Consider the following 16,512-nt stretch of genomic DNA (forward strand, 5'->3'; position numbering starts at 1 on the left):
TAAGCCCCTTTCAATTATATTTGACAGAGCCTCAGACTGTCTTATAACAATACTTTACTGTTGACATAGTTCACTATTTAATAAAGCCAGGCCATATTTAATATATGTTACTCCACTGCCTTATGGCTATACAAAATATAGAAGTTACTTGGATCTAATAAATTATATGCTAGCGCACAATAAGGCCAAGAAACTATTGGCATCGGTTGCCCGGCGGTAGTACTGGTCATGTGACGTTTTACGGATCATCAATGTCCGACGCATTTTTTTCTCATGTCGCGTGTTGTGTTAGGGTTGTGGTATTTTTCCAACTTTTACCCAATCCCTTTTTTATTTCTTGATATTCATGAGATATTTATACTGCATTTTCTAAACTAAAGATAACTAATACAATTTGGGATAATAATAATGAGAAAGATGATTTAGTGCCATCTTTCATCATAGATCGGAAAATCCATTTGCGGTTTGGTCGAGAATGTCGTTTTTTCGAAGATGAAGGTCGCTTCTTGAATAAGTTATATCTTATATTTGGGAAGTCATGTCGTATAGGCGGAGGCTTGTTCACGAAATAACAACCGTGCCACTCAGTCGAAAATGTATAAGTTTATTAGAGGAATGGACGATCGGCCTTGGGGAAAGCCCTCTACAGACCAAACCTCAGGTGAACAGAAGGAGAAAAAAGGGGAAAACGAAAAAAACACCCATCGAGTCGCAAGAAAGGTGAAAAAGGAAAAAGATGGGAAAGGAAAACAAAATAAAATCTAAAATGAAATTACAGGAGGGATCCGCTAGCTAGTAAGTAACCTTTCAACACCATGGTCTTTCTCCGCAACGTGCTTAATGGTTGTCGCAGTGGGAGGAAGAGGCCAGAGGGAGATCCGGGCACTGTTCACTAGGGCCAGAAACAAAAAGATCGAGCCAGACTTGGCCGGGGGTAGGATCGGTGGTGTAGTCACCGTCGGGATTGCAGAGTTGATCAATGTGCCAAAGAATGGTGCAAAGATCCGACCAGAAACGAGGTGGCGCAGCAGAGCGAGAAGTGGGCAACAGATTCAAAGCGTAATCGATACGAACCCCAGTAAAATCTGTTGGCGGAAATGGGAGGCTGTACCAGAGTATGGATGGGATCTTAGGGCAAAGCATTAAATGCTGCCGTTTGGTATCACCAAAGCCGCAAGCACAGGGACGGGGTTTACCTGGCAACCAACCCATTCGCCATCGCACAAGGCGACTGCGGTCAGGCCGAGAGGCAGGAACAAAGAGGACAGGATCAATTTCGAGTGAAGGTCGGCACGCACGAATGAGCACACGATCGGTAGAAGCAAGAAAAGCGGTAAAATGAGTCTGGCGATATTGACGCAGCCAAGAGACAAGACGGGAATTGGAGGAGTCATCCGCAGGATGATCAAGAACAATCTGTCGCTGACGGAGACGGGAGAGAAGAGACAAACGAATGGAAGGTGAAAGGAGTGTGAGGAGGCAATCGTCTGGAAGGTATTCAGTACGAAGGCAGAATTTTAACACCAGAGTGTCAGCACGGAAGGACATGTTGGGAAGGTTACACATGTGCTTGAGCACCTGGGTTGAGGAAGTCCGATGACCACCAACGATCATCCGGAGACAACGATCTTGCACACGTTCGAGTTCAGCATACTCTTTTTTGAGCAGGTGAGAAATGGCCAAACCATACTCGAGCTTGGGGCGGATGAATGCAGCGTAGATACGCGTACAGAAAAGCAGCGGAAAACCATTACGGTTAAGGCCCATGGCGTTTAACTGGGACATTGCAAGAAATGTACTTTGCGCACGGTGACGGATCATGGAAGAGGCATCGATACCTTTGGAACGGAATGGCACACCAAGGTAGACAAATTCGTCAACAGGCGGGAGGGACTCATTGTACAGACTTAAACAAACATAGCTGCGGGAACTGGGTACCGGTGCATTAATGATGGCACATTTGGATGGACTCCATTTGTAACCAAGAGCAACCGAGTGAGCCTCAGCAAGCGACAGCATATGCTGGACTTCGCGAGCGGAACCAATGAGGGCCACATCGTCCGCATACAACAGACAGTTGATGGGAGTGGGCGAAGGATCGGACGAAGCAGTGGACGTGGGGCCAAATGGAAGACCGAAAGGTGAGGAAGCGTTGTAGGGTGGCGGACGAGAAGGCGAACAAGAGAGAACAGAAGTTGTAGATCGGGAAGCAGCGGAACGGAGGAGAACAGGCAAAGTGTTGATATAAATTGAATAAAGGAACGGACTGAGGACTGAGCCTTGAAGGACACCAGTTGCAGGAACGAAAGGAGAGGAGATGTGGTTGCTGAGGAGAACTGTGACTGAAACATCGTCAAACATGTGGGCGAGAAGGGACACCAAAGCCGGAGGAGCAGAAAAAGAAAGGAGAGTTTGCCAGATAACTCGTCTATCGACGGTATCGTAGGCGGACTTGATGTCCAGAAATGCAACAACAGGATAATGGTTATGGCGATCGCGGTAGGCGCGCATCAAGTCATGCAAGCAGAGGGCTTGATCCAACGCACTACGTTGATGCCGGAAGCCGCCTTGGGACACATCAAGGGGAGGAGCAGCGAGTTCCACAAAGGGCTGGAGACACATTTCGAAAAGTTTTCGGATGATGGAAGTCAGAGAAATCGGGCGGTAATTGCTGGGAAGGGAGGGATCGCCTTTTTTGTGGATCGGAACGACTTGCGCTTCACGCCAAAGGGAGGGAACGTATGCCCATTGGACACAGAGGTTAAACAAAAAGGAAAGGAGGGGGGAAAGCACAGACTGGATGGGCATAAGCATCTCAGAACGGATATGATCCGATCCGGGAGCTTTTCGCCGAGGGAGTCGATCCAAAGTCTTGGCAACAGTATCTGGAGTAAAGTAAGGAACGTGGGGGGTGGATGAGGAAATAGCGAAAGGAAGGGAAGATGTGGGGGCCGGCAAAGATGGTGGGCGAGACAAGGGTAAACCCGAACCAGAATATACTGAGGCCAGGTGATCACGCATGGCTAATGCACCAGCGGCTGGACCATCAGGGTGGGTGAATTGGACTTGTTGGCGGCGGCGGTTTCGGATGGACTTGATCGTGGACATCGCTTGGGGGAAATCCCCACGAGCCACAGTATCACAAAAAGCACGCCAAGCTTGCCTTTTCGCGCGGCGGACGGCGGTTCGAAATCGTCGGGCAGCCTGTTGGTGTTCATCCCACCAGACAGCTTTGTCAATGCCAATGGCACGACGCCACCGCCGGTAGGTGCGATCTCGATGGTCAGCCATGGTTTGCAAGTCAGCATTCCAAAATGACTGCCATTGACGGGGCCGAGGGTCACGAGCACCAACCGATTTATCCAAAGCGGAATAAATGGCGGTGTTGAGGTCGTCATTGAGTTGATCAATGGGTGGTCGGGTGGCGGGTGGATCAGAGGAGAGCTGTTGAAGCTTCTCATGTAGTGGTTGGGAAAAGGAGCGGAAAGAGGCAACGTACAGCTGGTGGACATCAAGTTCTTTAAGACGAGAGAGGTTCCAGAGACGGCGGGGAGATGGTGAAGGAGTGTAGTAATCGGCGGATGGATCAGGAAGGGTATATACAAATGATAACGACATTAACTTGTGATCAGATCCGAGGGAAAGATCAGAGAAGATATGGAGGGATGAGTGGGGAAGCGTGGGGAGGTTGGTGAGGAAATAATCGACGATACTGCTGTGGACTTGGCTGTGGCGGAAAGTGTGATACGTGGGTATGCCGTAAGCGAGGGAAATATTTAGAATTGATAATGAACGTTCGGTGACCCAATCCTGTAGTAACTGGCCACGTGGATTGCTGATGCGATCTCCGGTGACAGTACCAAGGCGGGCATTCAGGTCTCCACAAATGATAATATCATCGGCAAGCGGAATAGAGGAAAGGGCTGTAGAAACGGCGTCAAGAGAGAGGGTGGGGGGAAGGTAAAGACAAACAAGGCGAAGAGAGGAACCCAAGCGGAGGCCAAGCGCATACTTTGTGGCCAAGGGGAAAGGAGTGACAGTGAGCGGAAAATCCGGGGAAACAAGGGCAGAAACACCTTCAGAGCCACGGAAGTTGCCAGCTACAGGGGTACCATAATTATGGTATTGTGACCAGGAAGTACGAAGCTTATTGGGAGAGAGGAGCCAGGTTTCGGTGATAAAAACAATTGAAAAGGAATGACAATGGCGGAGGAGATCGTCGACCAGGGAAGCTTGGAGACCATTGGCATTCCACAGGCCGATGTTGAGAGGAATAGTGGGCGGGACAGAAGAAGAAGGAAGGGAAAGAGCATTTGAAGGAATGGAGGGAGGCTGTTCTATCATTATAATGATTTTTGAACGTCTTGCATATCATGGTCAGGGTCGGTGGAGGACTTTTGCTTTTGACCGGTTGGGTTGGCTGGAGAGGCGGGGGCACCACGGCATTGGCCTAAGAGTCTGGGTAGATCAGATTCTTCCAAGATGTTGGCCTCGACAAAGGAGCGCGCAACGGGGGAGGCAAGATGGTACGGAAGGTGGGTCACTGCTTTTTCACAGCGTGTGCGATACAAATCGAACACGAAGGCTTCCTGATGTTCGGTAGACATGGCTTTGATTTCAGGATCCGCCAGGATACTAATATCCAAAGGATCAAAGTTTTCCAACGGTTTGATTTCGGCCTTGGTGAACTGGGCCATGGCAAAGTCGAAGTACTGCTCATGGACAAGAAGTCCAACGACAGCACGGGCAGGGAAACAAATGTCTAGGACACGGTAGGGATCGATGCCGAGGCGGCGAAGACGGGTTCTCGTTTCCTGACGAGTCAGGCGGCGAGAACGGGGAACGTAAAGGTATTTAAAGCCGGAAGGCCCAGAAGGGGTCTGGAAAATGCGAACATCAGCAGGTCGGAGACGGGTGGTGTTAGTGGGGCGCTTTTTTTTAGTCACAACAGCCCAGGAGGAGGCATCAGAGCCCAATGGTGGGCGGGGAGAAGAGGAGGCTGGGAGGGGTTCGTTGGTTAAAGTGGCAGGTGCCGGCTTTGGTTGGTGCTGTTGCTGAATTGGAGGATCAGAGGCAAGGGAAGCAAGGCGGGTTTTGAGTTCGGCCACTTCATTGCGAAGTTGGCGGTTTTCGGTAGCGAGTTCGCGGAACTTTGCAAGTTCGGCGGCCTGGTTCATAGTGGTCGCTATGAGCGTGTTAATTTGGGCCTGCATAGCCTCAAGTTGGGCAGCTAAGTTTTCGGACATGCTGGGAGTCTGTTGCGCCGTCGGGGCTACAAATAAATTCAGGTGGTTCGGGTCGGCCAGCACGCTTGGGTCGGACGTCGAAAAGAAAGGGGGCACTTGGGAACGGGGCGAGTTACTGAAAGCCGTGTTGCTGCTTATTGTTGGATTCAGTTTTTGCACAATTGTGGATGACTGGACAACAACGAAGATTTGGGCTGGATGTTTTGATATACCGTACGGCTACGATGAATGTACGATATGTCAAAGGATGGGCGATGGATGGATAGGTTTGTAGGGCGGATTGAGCTATCGAGATTCCGGCAAAAGGTTTTCCCGCTATAAAAACGAGAAAAAAGTGATGAAGAGCGGAAAAAGGGTAACCGTGCCACTCTGATACGGGTAAGTGGCTGGCGATTAAAGAAGAACGAAAATAGGGATCGGGGAATGAGTGGTAAGCGATAGAGCCCGCGGTACAGATATGATCAAGGTAAAATAAAACAGTGAAGGTCGTTGCACGGGTTCCGCCTTTCCGCAAAAATATACGATCAGTACCGTTCTGACAATACTCCTTATTGCCGTTCTGATACTGCAATCCAGGTATATTTCCGTGACAGTCAAAGTCAATATAATGTTAGAAATAGGGTCGTCAATAAGTCTGCTGTCAGCACGAAATAAACGTAAGGCCCCCAAAAAAATAGATCTCAAAGAAGAGTCGATTTATTCACAATGCACGATCAATTCGATTTAAGCTAAAATTTACATTCGCAAATTCCGGGCCGCATGCCGGACAGCCAACTCCGGACCAATATTTTAAAGGCCGACCGGAACATCCACAACAGGCCGCATCATCTCCTCCCCCACTTGAACCGGTCGCCGTCAAAAAATCGGATCAATCCTGTCGGGTACGCTCAATCCAGGAACGAAATTGCTGTTCTGCCATTCTTGTTAAAACGTCAGGAACCATGGACTCGTGGGCCTTGAACGGTATGAGCATGTCTCCGGATACCGGTCCTTTCAATCGCAATTGTTGGGGTCCTTCCAAATAGTATGTCCCGTTGTGATTCGCCTTGATGACCGTCATGGGGCCAATCCATTTGTCAGCTAACTTCCCAGGGGGGCGGGTGTCCTTCATGAGCAATTTATCACCGATTTCGTATCTTCTTTGCATTTTGACAGTGCGATCGTATCGTTCTTTCGCCTTTCGTTGCTTGATTCTGGTACGCTTTCTTGCCTCGATCCGATCGTCTTCAGTCAGATGCTGGATGACCTTCATTCGGCTTAGTATTTCTTCGTCGATTTCTCCTTCTACGTAATCCATTCTGGGTGGTGGCCATGTAGCGGGGGTTCGCATTTCATATCCGTATAGGAGCATCCCGGGAGAAAATCTTGTGGCTTCATTCGGCATGGTTCGTACCGCTAATACGGCCGCTGCGAGATAATCGTCCCAGCGCTCGCGGTTGTCGTCTTCACGGGCAAGTTTCGCTAAGGCGCTCACAATAGTTCCATTCATTCTTTCGCAAAGACCGTTGACTTGTGGTCGATAGGCTGTGGTGGTGATGTGTCGACATCCCAAGCGTTGTAGAAATTCACCAACGTAGCCTGAGGTAAAGTTGCTTCCGCGATCAGTGAGTATGTATGTGGGAACGCCAAAATCCTTCACGACGCAATCGAATAAGAAGTTCGCGGTGGTTTCTTCTGTGATATTGGGAACGGCTGCAGCAACTGGCCAACGAGTTAGATAATCAATAGCTACCAGTATATACTTGTTACCACGTTTGCTTTCCGTTATAGGGCCCACTGCGTCGCATCCTATCATGTAAAACGGCCTGGATGGTGAAGGTATCGGTCGGGCTTGTTCTCTTCTTTTTGGTTTTCCTCTAGCGCGAAATTGGCATGTTTGGCATTCGCTGACGAGTTTTCTTGTTCTTGCAAATAGGCCTTCGGCTTCATACTGTAATCGTATTCGTCTCCAAGTATTGTTGACTCCAAAATGACCTTCGTTATGTACGCTTCGGATAACGTCGTCGACATTCCCTTCGTGTAATATTTCTTGTGCAATCGAGCCGTCTTTTCGTTTTCGGTACATCTTTCCGTTGCTGATGGCTATCTTCTTGGCTTGATTGCGTATTGTTCTCTTCATAGATTCCGTACAGTCCAATGGGTACCGGTTTTCGCTAAGGTAAAAATATAACGCAAGATATCGAGGGTATTCCATGTGTCGAAAAGAAATGTTTTTGTTGATGTTTTCCGGATACGTTTTTCTTCTTTTTTTTTTTTTGTAGGTTTTCTTGGGAATTTTTTTTTTTTTTTTTTTTGTGTTTCGCTCGGTGTTGCATAATTCGCGCTGGATCTACGGTGTTGCATTTTCGTCGTGTGTGATCAACCGGGTGAAAGCATCAGCTGGATTCTTCTTTCCTGGGCGGTATCGGATTTCCATATTGTGCTCCATAAGACAAACTGCCCAATTCGTCAGTTTCGAAGTCGGTTTCGGGTTGTCAAAAATGAACTTCAGTGCGCGATGGTCGGTATACAGTACGAAATGTCGTCCAGCTAAATAATGTCGGAAGTAGTCGATTGCCCAGATGACTGCAAGAGCCTCGATGTGCGTAGCGGAATAATTGACCTCGGCTCCATGCAGACTTCTTGATGCGTAGCAAATAACCTTTTCGTCTTGTTCAGATCCATCCGGGGATTGTGACAAAATAGCACCAATGGCCTTAAACGATCCGTCGGTTGTCACGATTTGTACCTGATTGCGGTCTGCAAACGCCAGAAGGGGTGGATGGGACAAACACCATTTGAGCTTCTCGAAGGCTTCCTTCTGGCTCTGGCTCCATTCGAATTTCTTCTTCTTTCCTTGCAATTTCGTCAACGGTTTCGCGATCGTCGCATAATCGGGGATAAACTTTCGATAGTATCCCGCGGTTCCCAGAAAAGAGCTGATTTCATCCTTGTTTCGCGGTTCCTTCATCGCCAATACTTTCTCCACATTGCGTGTCATCGGTAAAAGTCCGCGATCGGAGACAACGTGTCCCAAATACTCAACCTGGTTCCGAGCGAAGCTGCACTTCGATCGTTTCAGTCGTAAATTTGCTGCTTCACATACCGTCAGTATCTGCTGTAAATGTTGTCGGTGCTCGTCGAGTGTCTTGGAATAAACGATGATATCGTCTATGAAAACATAGACGAACTTGCCAATATACGGGGCGAACAGGTTTGACATGAGCCGTTGGAACGTGGCCGGTGCTGACGTCAGTCCGAAGGGCATGACCATGAACTCGTAAGTACCTTTCTTCGTAACAAAGCCGGTTTTTGCGATCGAGTCGTCAGACATAGGTACTTGCCAATACCCACTTGCTGCGTCCAACGTGGAAAAGTACTTTGCACCACCTAGCGAATCCAGTAGCTCCTCGATGATCGGCAAAGGGTATCGATCCTTGATAGTGATGGCGTTGAGTTTCCGATAGTCTACGCATAGCCGGAGAGTACCGTCTTTCTTTTTGACGAACAAAATAGGTGATGTCCAAGTGCCACTTGATGGTCGTATAAGTTCCAATTCCAGCAATTCCTTCAATTCTTTATCTAACTGTTCCTCCTCTTGCCATGTCAGTCGGTACGGTTTGGAGGTGATCGGCGTTTCCGTATTCGTCGGTATGTGATGCTGCACGTCCGTTACACGACCGAGCCCCGCGTTTTCCACAAAACAATCTTCGTGACCAAGCAGTATTTCTTCGATTTCTTTCGGTATTTTCTCTTGTTCTTCTTTTCCGTCTTGTTCTTGAATTTGCGCTTCTAGCCGTTCTTCGGTATAGGTTTTCAGATCGTCGGCAGCCTTTCTACTCGCATACACAGCGAACGCTTCGACACTGTCTTTTTGTTGATCGTTATCTTCCATTATCTTCACCGCCAGTTCCACGTAACCTCTTCCCCGCTTCGTCGGTATAATCAGCTTTCCGTTCTTCACATGCTGCCGTATATCGTATTGTTTGAACCATGTATTACCGAGCAATATCAAGTTCGTTCGTCGATCGGTTACGACCATGTGTTCTCGTCGCAGTTTTCCGGCAATTCGTATTGGTACGGAGGTAACGATTGGGTAAGGGGATGAAACGTCGCCATGAACTGATTCTATCGATAACTTGTCCTTTGTTACTTTCAGTCCAAGTGCGTTGACAAGGTCTTGACTGATCAACGAGACTCCGGATCCGGTATCGAAGGTCGCTTCCAGTGGCTGGTCGAATATCGTGATCACACCACGTAACGGTGAACTCGCTTTCAACTTGTCGATTTCGTACGGATACTCGTACTCGGTATCATCGCTATCAGAGTCGTCTGCGTCGGAAAACTGTTCACTGTCTGAACCCCAAATACTTTCTTCTGAGTCGAACAAATAACTTGAGCTTGTGTCTGTGTCGAGGTCCGTTTCTCCGTTCTCGGCAGGTGTTGCCATATTGACCTCCATGGGCGCCGTCAATCTTTTTGGTGGTTGTCGTCCGTGAAAATATCGTATTCCGTCTTGAACGTCTTTTGCTGCACTCTTCGAAAGTGCGATCCAATCTGCCATACTTACGTTCGCTTGCGTCTCCTTGAGTTGATCCCATATTTTTCGCTCGCTTAATTCGACTTCCAACCTTCTTGGCGGCTTCCGTTTCGTAGTTTTTTTGACAGGTGTCTCCTTCGTAAGCGGCTTCGAAGAACTTGCTATCGGCGGAATAGGATCAGCGCGCCCTTTGCCTTTCTTGGTTTGTCGTTCTTCTGCTGCTACGTCGGTGGAACTTGTCTGCGATCGAGTTCGTTTGTCTGCGGTATATACTTTAACGCCTTGTATCAAGCTGACATTCTTGACTTCGTCGGTTTGTTTCGTTGCACTAGTATCAGGACCAGGAGCTTCTTGATTGTTCCGGATGACAGTATCTCCCTCTACTGCCATCCCCGCTCTTTTCCCGAACTTCCTCCTTGGTCGTTACCGTTTGTTCGAATCGCCCGCGGCCTCATCGGTTCGGTGCATGCGGTCGATTTATGACCTTCTTTGTTACAGTTGAAACATACGAGCGGTACTCGTCTCGGTTGGGTCAGGTTAATACGTAACGCGCGGAATTCTTCAGTAAGGTTGTTCAGAGCGGACAAAGTGCTGGTCGTGCTCGTCGAATCGGATGGTAATACTGGCTTGTTTGTCGAGTTGTCGTCTACGTTATCGGTATTCTTGTTTTCTACTTCAGGAATTTCGCGGTGACCATATTTCTGTAACGCCATTTCGATACGTCGTGCTTGTTCTACAGCTTGTTCGAATGACTGAGGCTTGTCTCTCTCCTTTTCACATTCAAAAGCAATGGTGGCATGGATGGATTTCCAAAAGTATCGAATTTTTGTGCGTTCGTTCTTCTCCTTAACCAATGCTAGAAGTTCTTCTAAACGGTAAGCAATGTCGTCTACATTTTCGTGCGGTCGCTGTTTCATGTTGGAAATCTCTTTCCACCAAGTATCCTCCATTCCGTTAGAAACGTATCTGGCGATGAACATGGTTTCGAACTGGCTCCACGTAGTGACCGAATCTTCTTTTGCATCCCACCATGTAACTGCGCGTCCTCGCAAATGGGTACCTGCCATGATTAACGCCATTTCGTCGGTCATATTCGTACCTTTCTTGATGCGCTTCATAAGCCGCAACCACGCTACAGGATTCTCGTCTCTTGTGCCGAAAAATTTTTCTGGATTAGCAATAAAATTTGTGATGTCTTGAGTCATGCTCGCTTTTAGCGATAGAACTGGTTGCTGTTCTTCCTTGTTGACAACTGGCGCTTTTCCACTTGGCAATTTTCCACTTGAATTCTCTCCAGTTGGCATATTCTGCGTTGCCGCGCCGCGCCTTAGGATATTTTCTTTAATTCGTTCTGCGATGGCCTTTCCAGTTCGTTCGATGTCTTCTTGAGTTCGGGTGTCTGGTTCTTCCCTATTCTTGTTTGATGATGCCACTACGCCCAGCTTCTCCACCATAAATTGATACGGGTAAGTGGCTGGCGATTAAAGAAGAACGAAAATAGGGATCGGGGAATGAGTGGTAAGCGATAGAGCCCGCGGTACAGATATGATCAAGGTAAAATAAAACAGTGAAGGTCGTTGCACGGGTTCCGCCTTTCCGCAAAAATATACGATCAGTACCGTTCTGACAATACTCCTTATTGCCGTTCTGATACTGCAATCCAGGTATATTTCCGTGACAGTCAAAGTCAATATAATGTTAGAAATAGGGTCGTCAATAAGTCTGCTGTCAGCACGAAATAAACGTAAGGCCCCCAAAAAAATAGATCTCAAAGAAGAGTCGATTTATTCACAATGCACGATCAATTCGATTTAAGCTAAAATTTACATTCGCAAATTCCGGGCCGCATGCCGGACAGCCAACTCCGGACCAATATTTTAAAGGCCGACCGGAACATCCACAACAGGCCGCATCAACTCAGCGGTGGAGAGATGGCCGAGTTGGTCTAAGGCGTCACGTTAAGGCCGTGATCTCTTCGGAGGCGTGGGTTCGAATCCCACTCTCTTCACACTTTTTTGCGCTCCTTGCGTTTCTTTATTTTATTTTTTTGTTTCCATTGATGATATTGTATCGAAAGGCAAGCACTTTCAATTTTTAGGTGATGTGGGAGGGGAGAATTTTGCACGATTTGTGGGAAGAAAAAAATAAATTTTTGATGCGAAACTAAATAAGTTAAAATGGCTGGGAAATGTCGACAGATAAAGAAAGCAAAAGTAAAAAGATTTTTTTTTATTATTTGAGGGACACACGTCCGTTGCGGACTATTGCTCGTCCTGGAATTTATGGGAAATAGTGCTACTGTAAAAAAACCACTTAGGAAAAAACAAAGGTAAAATTGCGTGCAGGAAGCGTAGAGCGGCAATAAAGAAAGCAAAACTTACCATTTTCAAAGTTTATCATTTCATTAACAGGAGCCGTTATCATATATGGCAAAACAAGGCGCTGCACAAGCTTTCACCAGGAAGGCCCGACACAGCTTCATTTCTTTGATAAAGAGAAGAGGAGCACGAACAAAAAGCTTTAGGCCATGACATAACCTGCTTGAATAAGAGAAAAAAGTAAAAAGCAAAAGCTTTTCATTTATTAAAAATGAGTGAACACACCTCCATTGCAGACTATTGCTGCCCTATGATCTATGGGAAAAGGTTCAACTGGAAGAAAATAAGATGTTGGGCTGGTCAGGGTTGTTTCAGGTGAGTCAACATAGAAAGGCGTACCAGTAGCAAGGAACCAAAGTGAGTCAGATCATCCGCTGATGAATTACCTTGCCAAGCTGAATAGGATGAGACAACCAGTTATGTTGATAGAAGCGATGCACAGAATGATCATCACGATATGAGCATTGCTTGGCAATTTGTTAAGAGAAAGGTTCCAAGTCTGGTTCACAAGGAAAAAAATCTCGCGAAACAGTAATGGCTATCACGAAAAAATGTGAATCATGTATAAAATAATGCTCGAGCGGTGAAAACGCTCAAAACTGAACTAACTTATGCGGACGCACTAACTTAAGAACGTAAAGTCATACTGCATTGGCAGCGGAGCATGGTGCGGCGACGTGTGGGATGTACAGTAGGGACTGCAGACGAAGAAGTAGATGATAAATTTTATACGAAAAGTTTTCTGGTGAGAACATTTTCAATACATAGAAGGATATCTCGAGGTTTATATGTTTGGTTTTGTGTGTAGGTGGTTTTTTGCGGATAATGGGTGGTGTACGATCTGAGCATGGATAGCATATCAGGGCGGATATGAGGGTGACGCAAACTAGTGTAGTTTTAACAAGGGACAAGTATCAGTGGAATAATAGAACAGATTGTATGTGGGTTGATCGCTGGTCATTTTTCGTTTTGGAACTCTTTGACGAGAGCGCGGTGGGCCACAGCCAGCTGGGCTTCCAATGCACGTACTCGTTCTCTATTGGCACGTTCTCTTTCATCCACAGCGTCTCGTTCGCTTTGAAGTACAGCGACACGTAACCGTAATCGGCTATTTACGGTCTCGAGTTCATGGACACGCTGTTCCAAAGATTCCATCTTGAGCATCTTTCGTAACCGTGAACGTCGAGCAGCATCAGTATTTTTTTGGCGCTTAATGGCAATGTCATCACTGGCTTGTTTCCGATTGGAGCTGGATCTTTTTAGAGAAAGAGGATTGGGCTTTGTAGCTATAGGCCCAGGTAAGGAGGAACCTAGTAAGGTAAAGGCCTTGAGGATGAGCGGCAGCACCACTTGTGGATGCAGAGTTGCCTGGTTACTGCACTCACGCATTTGATTTTCCGATGTCGTGCCACCCAATGCTGGTTCAGACTGCGATTTTTCAACAGGCGCTTCTAACAATGAGGATGCGGACGATTGAGTGGTGGAATCTTCCTGCTTGATGGGCTTCATATCACTGTCGGACCATGTGTCGGCTGCTTGAGCGTTGGGTAATAAAATGCCAGATTGTTGTAAATCTTTTTCAAGCCAATCGTCTAATGCTTTGGCGTCAAGTCCCCAGGCGGTTGTATTCATTTTTTTTTTTTTTTTTTTTTTTTGGTGGTTCAAGTTCGTTACGGCGATTGGTATATCAAGGCTCGCTTTATGGGAAGTAAGAAAAATGAGGAAAAAAGGCATCAAATTTGAACAAATCCATGGGCTCTCCATGGGCGGGACTGCCCATCGTACTTTGGGCAGATTATCATTTTGCATAGTCAACCGTTGATTGGTTGATTTGATGACAAGTTTTGCCTACATGAAAAATCCTTCTTGATTGGATATCATAAATGAACCATATCCAATAGAGGATAATTGTTCGCACGATGGGCGATGGCAGAACCGGAATATCAAGATTTCTTCCATTTTTTCCACCTGACGCGTGCGCAGTTTCAGTTCTCCCTTTGGCCAATCTTTTCCCTCATGCTTTGACGCACCATCCTCTTCTTAATACGCGAGCTCATCAGCAGGCTTTATCGTAGTTAGTTATTTCTTTCTGAAGACTCTTCATGGCACGATAAACACTCATGGATAGTCATATTCATATACCAGCAGCGTCATACCATGGCGACCAGTCCTGATAAATATTTCTTTATACGACCATACATATGAAATCATAGCGCCTTGCAAATCTTTGACGGGCGTTTACGACAGAGACACCGGCACACACATGTATAATATGTACGATAACAGTTAAACAGAGGCCACTGATGCGGAAACTGTTCGTGTAAGATGCTGCTGTTGTTGCTCAAAGTAGGATGAAATATGCGGACCCCACGTTCATTGTTAAACCATGGCAAGTTTTACGTGACGATTAGATTCAGTTGTTGCGTAGCGACATATCAATGGGTGCCCATGACAGCGAATTATAGCGAAATCATATATGTGATATAGGGAAAACTCTGAGCTCGCTACGCGATCTTACTTTTCGTCAGCATTTGATGAGATGTCTTGCAGTAGTAATTGATATAAATCTGAAGATTATTAGATCAGCATAACAGCAAATCTCTTTGGAAGACAGACCATGACTTTTCTTGCTTCTGAGCTAAATCTGCACGTGGCTGATGTCTGATCTGATTCAAGGTATTTGGCTATGCAAATTTATTTGAGGTTGTTCTTTATCAAATATGACTAGAGATTGCATCAAAATGATTTACGAAGGAAAAAACTGCTGCCCAGCTTTTCACATGACATGCCACAGATGGCTAAAATATTACAAATTGATCCTTTGAATATTAAGTCAGTGGATCATTCAATAGTCCATGAATCGCGGTTCTGACGGGCCTTATCGCCAAGAAGCGTCTTTTGAGCATCGGCGCCATGGTGGAGCTCCTGTTTACAGTCCAGTTCATAAGTATCGGCGAGTTCGTGTTCGATGGGGAGATCGGATTGGTTTGGGCGCTTTTCGTCCGCTTTTCGTTTCTCGTACACTCGGACACCTTTCTTAAAGTTCCATACGCATTGAATGGCTAAGATCAATGTCACTAATAGAATGGCAATGGCGATGGCGGTGGTAAAAATTAAAAACCGCCGTGTAAAGGTGTAAGGATCGTAAGTCAGTGGCCGAGGGACCGATATTTTCGCGAGTCGATAGACGAAATAAACAACACCTAGTATGCCCGCCATGATGGACGCCGCCATGAAATACATGTTCTCACGATAAACGCCAACGATGGCGATAAGCAGTCCAACCGCTCCAAAGACAAACACAAGGATAATCTCGGCCACGGTTTCATCGTAATGCAGTTTCTGCGATGGGATCAGCTGGGCACCGAATGAAAAAATGAAATAAAAATCCAGTTTCAGGAACGTCAGCAAGACACTCGATGTAATCAACGCGCTCCGCACACTAATGATTGATGCATATTCATTATGGTCGTTCCACAAACTTTCAAAGTAACGTGCTCAAAGACTTACCGCACATCAGCCGAAAACGTACGATAGTTGTCCCAAGCGAAATGTTTTCGTAATCGCCATGCAAAGCCGGCAATGGCTACGAAAAACGCCGGGATCAGAGCAATAATGGTATATTCCAGAGGACGCATTTTTCCTTGATAGTATTTTTTGGCTTCTGCCAGACCCTCGACGGTGTCTGGCCAACGGGGGTCAACGGGTGCCCATAGTTCATTGGAGCCACTGATAAGGATATCGTGAGACTTTGTGTGTACGTAATTGAGTAGCTAGCTAAAACCTGCTTACCAACCCACTTCCTCCAGGATCATATGTTGCTGCAACTGGATTCCTCCGTATACTGTACATGATCAATTGATGATAAGCTAAAAGTAACGAAACACAAACTGGGGTATATCCGATCATTTTACCTACAACAAGCAGTCCAAAAATGACCAATGTACATAATTGGGCTAGAGTAACGTGTCAAAACTCAGAAATGGTGCTTTCTATGGTGCTGGATAACGAGGGATCAACGCCTACCTGTGTTCCGCTGATGCAATGCGTCTAGACAGAGGATGACCTGAAACACCTGGCTAACGATAAACAATCCATGATAGATCAAATCCGATTCGCTCACACCTAATCGGCGATAAGCAAAATATTATAGTTATCGCTTGGCTCACAACCACCGCGGTACCTTTCCCGTTGTTGTCCATTTGGCAATTGCTGACAAGTTCAAGATGGTTCTTGATGACCAGTCCTTCCAGAATCGAAATGCATATTGCCTCAAAAGAAATGAGCACAAGAACAGCCAAGGATTCCTTATGGTTGAACAGAGAATCGCGGGTGGGCGGCATGGTGATGAGGAGGTAAAACCAGTGCG

At 46.6% G+C, this 16,512-nt stretch overlaps 3 protein-coding genes and 1 non-coding gene across 4 annotated transcripts; 1 reads left to right on the plus strand and 3 right to left on the minus strand.

Moving 5' to 3' along the window:
- Nucleotides 1-4,343: 4,343 nt before the first annotated feature.
- On the minus strand, nt 4,344-5,246 carry BYT42DRAFT_549533 (uncharacterized protein; the record flags this gene model as incomplete). The annotated part of the gene is made up of 1 exon (XM_051566080.1): nt 4,344-5,246. The coding sequence occupies one exon, from the start codon at nt 5,244-5,246 to the stop codon at nt 4,344-4,346; it is 903 nt and encodes a 300-aa protein (XP_051419005.1).
- Nucleotides 5,247-11,690: 6,444 nt separating this feature from the next.
- On the plus strand, nt 11,691-11,773 carry BYT42DRAFT_t136. The gene has a single exon. It is a non-coding gene; the product is annotated as a tRNA-Leu (tRNA).
- A 1,327-nt stretch (nt 11,774-13,100) lies between these two features.
- BYT42DRAFT_549534 (uncharacterized protein) lies at nt 13,101-13,775 on the minus strand (the record flags this gene model as incomplete). Its single annotated transcript, XM_051566081.1, has 1 exon — nt 13,101-13,775. The coding sequence occupies one exon, from the start codon at nt 13,773-13,775 to the stop codon at nt 13,101-13,103; it is 675 nt and encodes a 224-aa protein (XP_051419006.1).
- Nucleotides 13,776-14,984: 1,209 nt separating this feature from the next.
- BYT42DRAFT_504323 (uncharacterized protein) lies at nt 14,985-16,486 on the minus strand (the record flags this gene model as incomplete). Its single annotated transcript, XM_051564963.1, has 6 exons — nt 14,985-15,585; nt 15,654-15,872; nt 15,936-15,978; nt 16,058-16,099; nt 16,170-16,268; nt 16,327-16,486. 6 exons carry the CDS (start codon nt 16,484-16,486, stop codon nt 14,985-14,987), a joined length of 1,164 nt encoding a protein of 387 aa, XP_051419007.1.
- Between the last annotated feature and the right edge of the window lie 26 nt (nt 16,487-16,512).

The sequence above is a fragment of the Radiomyces spectabilis genome, assembly GCF_025331425.1.
Source record: "Radiomyces spectabilis strain NRRL 2753 chromosome Unknown BYT42scaffold_15, whole genome shotgun sequence".
In the NCBI taxonomy this organism is placed as follows: Eukaryota; Fungi; Mucoromycota; class Mucoromycetes; order Mucorales; family Radiomycetaceae; genus Radiomyces; species Radiomyces spectabilis.